This window comes from Buceros rhinoceros, unplaced genomic scaffold (genome assembly GCF_000710305.1).
Source record: "Buceros rhinoceros silvestris isolate BGI_N320 unplaced genomic scaffold, ASM71030v1 scaffold13236, whole genome shotgun sequence".
In the NCBI taxonomy this organism is placed as follows: Eukaryota; Metazoa; Chordata; class Aves; order Bucerotiformes; family Bucerotidae; genus Buceros; species Buceros rhinoceros.
The window spans coordinates 10271-13441 of NW_010418167.1; the positions used below are offsets into that span (position 1 = coordinate 10271).

At 39.4% G+C, this 3171-nt stretch overlaps 1 protein-coding gene across 1 annotated transcript in view; it reads left to right on the forward strand.

Moving 5' to 3' along the window:
• LOC104495463 (islet cell autoantigen 1-like) overlaps positions 1-3171 on the forward strand; it is a gene marked incomplete at its 5' end in the record, with an annotated part of 17319 nt that overhangs the window by 5085 nt on the left and 9063 nt on the right. The window contains 2 exons of the mRNA XM_010138433.1: positions 747-809; positions 901-942. Of these exons, the coding sequence (XP_010136735.1) occupies positions 747-809; positions 901-942 (105 nt within the window). The remainder of the gene's footprint in view (positions 1-746; positions 810-900; positions 943-3171) is intronic.

The following is a 3171-nucleotide window of genomic DNA, read 5'->3' on the forward strand; positions in this document are numbered from 1 at the left end:
CAGCAGGTAATTCCTTCCTCCTGTTCTGCTACATATCTTAAATGGGATTAGTCACCTGAGGGAGGTGTCTTTCTCTTCACTGATAGATGGAATCTATCAGTTTTGACTTCATGTCTAATCTAGGAAACTTGCTTACCACTTAAGGTAGTTACGGTTGGGGTGTGGTGGTATTTTTTCACCTCTGTGATAGCCTCTAACCCTCAGCTACACATTTTCCCTTCATTGGTCTTAGCCCATTTATTTTCCTGCAGGAGAAGAGGTGTTGTTACTTATATCCTGACCTGGGGTGCTTTGGGGGAAGATTCCTTTTCCCTGTTCACAGAGCTGGTGTTATGAGGAAGAACATACTGTCAAATAAGGTGATTTAAGAAGTGATGAGGTCTTGGCACTTTGTGCTCTCTCTCCTGGCCTGTGCACGTCTCCAAAAGAAGTGTCTCTGCTTCTGGACGACAGCAGAGACCTGTCTGATTTTTGCAGTTGCTTCACTTGGGTGCACTCAGCCTGGAGATGAGCTATGTGGCAGATGATGATTCAAAGGGAGATCCACTCCCCCACCCCCATTATGATTCAGAAATTTGCCTAACTTCTTAAAAATGCTCATATCTTGGATCTTTCCTCCATCGCAGCCAGGTTCATTTTAAACATGAATACCAACAACTGTTGCATGTTGCTCTTACAGTGACATTGTTTATAAGCATGATCTTGAGCCAAGTGCAATTTGACATGTTTATGGATCTTGATTACAGCTGGCAATGGCAAGGATGCCTTATCCATGTTACAAGGAAATTGTAACCACAAGGAGAACTCAGGTGAAGAGACTTAAAAACTACCTGTAGATGTATACATACTGATTGTCAGTGCACTGCAGATATTCCTTGTTTGCTTTTTTTTTGCTTTTAGGTGCCATAGATGACTTACTAGACTTGCGACCTGAAGAAAATGGTATGAAAGATTGGTGCACGTCTGCTTCATCTGCTTTTTGATTGCAGGCACCAAGTATACTTTAATCTTAGATGTAAATTGTTTTCATAGTCTAGAAGTTTGAATGAATTTATTCAGCTGCAGTATTTAAACAGTGTTAAAGGAAACTCAGCTTCATGTATGTGCAGAGGCACTAATCCTGATGTTTTAATAAGTAAACCTTCCTGGGGATAAAAGGCACTGAGGTTAGGTATACCAGACTATATCCTGTTTGCCCCACTGAAGTAGGTTCTGCTGTAAACCTTACACCTCCTGTAACATTTCAGAAACTTTTCTTTGGTTCTTTGGTGGTTGTATCACATCTCCTGGCAATACATTAGTAACCACAAGATTTTGTATTACAACTGTACATATCAGAAGCAAATGGTTTAGTCATCTTAAAACCATATAAGAATTGGTGACTTCTTTCAGCCTGATAGTTAATTACATCTGCTGTGCTGTTCTCATATTCACATGAGAAAGCAATCTTTCATTCCAGGCTCTGCTCCTATCGTTATGCTTTTGTTAGGTCTGTGGCAGCTCAAGGGGATGTGCTAGTTTTTTCCAAAGGTACTGTTTTACCATGTATCGTATGAAATATCTGGCTAAAAGTTTAATACTGAGTTTTCATATGCACTATGAGTATTAACTATAATTTCTCATTTGCTTTTCACTTATCTCAATCTTCAACAAGAACAAAAATTACTTGAATTTTGAGTTATCACAGTTAAGAAACAAAGAAAAAGAAAAACCTTTGTGTGGTTTAGTCAGACTGAGGGTTATTTAGGCTATTTAAGGCACTGCTTTCATGGTAGGTAAGGAAGAGAGTTTGCAAACACCTCGACTTTGAATTTGCCACAGACAGTCTCTTGCACTGTGGGGAAATTAGCCATGTGAGGAATCACTCATGAAGGCAGAAACAGGGAAGGTTCTTCAGCTGTCTGTGCAGAAGCAGCTGTAATCTGTGGATAGGTAAGGTAGTGATGGCTTCGTTTCTGTGGTTAAAAAGAGTTCAGTGTGTGTCTGATAGCAGCCTTTTTTCTTCTCGTTTTCCCCTTACTCAGTTCCATTCCTTGTTGGACCTTCCTCACGGAGACACAGATGATGCATACGGTTACTGGTCGTACACGTTTAGCTATGTCAGTTAGAAGGCTATTTTTAATTCTGTAATCAAATACATCAGATAAGGATGGTTATGTTTCAATATCAACCATTTATCCAAATTTTACGGCTAGCTTTTGGCTATAAATATTGTATTATTTTAAGTGAAGCAGTATAGTTCGAGGTACATTTTTGTGTTTATTTGAAAGGGAAATCTTTATCCTGTGTTTCTGATCATGTAACATTGTAAATGTTTTTAGTTTCTCTTCCCATTTATTTTTTAAAATAGCAGCAAAATGAGGCATGTTTGCAAAAGAATGTGAACATTACTAGAAGCTTGTTCAAACTACCAAAAAGAATATAATGACATTGCTTTTTCAGTGTTTATTGGAAGTTTGGGGTTTGTGTTCATGAACAGTTATTAGGAGCAGTGTGTGCAGATAAAAAAAAAAGGATCTTTACTGTGAGAATGGGCAATGAGAACAGAGAAACAGAAGAACTAGTCATTTAAGATTTACGGGTGAGGTAAGAAAGTCTAACTCATTCTAGTAATCTAGCAGAGATACCACATGAATAATAACTCGATAAGCAAGACTGATATTAAGATAACCTTTTTTGCAAAGTAGAGTTTACTGCTGCTTACTCAAGGTAGCCTGCGCATTAGCACCACCCTATCCTCCCCTGCCTTGGATGCATTGTCTCCTGCAGGAAGATCAGAAAGACTGCTGAGATAAAAAATGTGTCCCTCCTCTGATTTCTGGTGTTGGTACGCAGTACAGCAAGACATCACTGCTCTTCAGATGTACAGCTGTATGTTGTACCTACTTCCCCAGTAAAAATGGGACTACTGCAATGGGATACCCAGATGAAACAGAGCTTTACTCTGAGCCATCCTGCTGCAAACTTTTTGTTCCATTATAGATCATTTGTGGCTAGGTACAGTTTTGGCAGTATGTCTCAGCAGATCTATTAGTAATGGTGCTCCATTACATCTTCCCCTGCAAGTCTTCGAAATTCATGATGGGGCCTCCTGAAAGCAGCTTTGAAATGGTGATGCCCCATAGATATCAGAGTTCTCAAGTGCCTTTGAAATAGCTGGTGTGTTTTCCC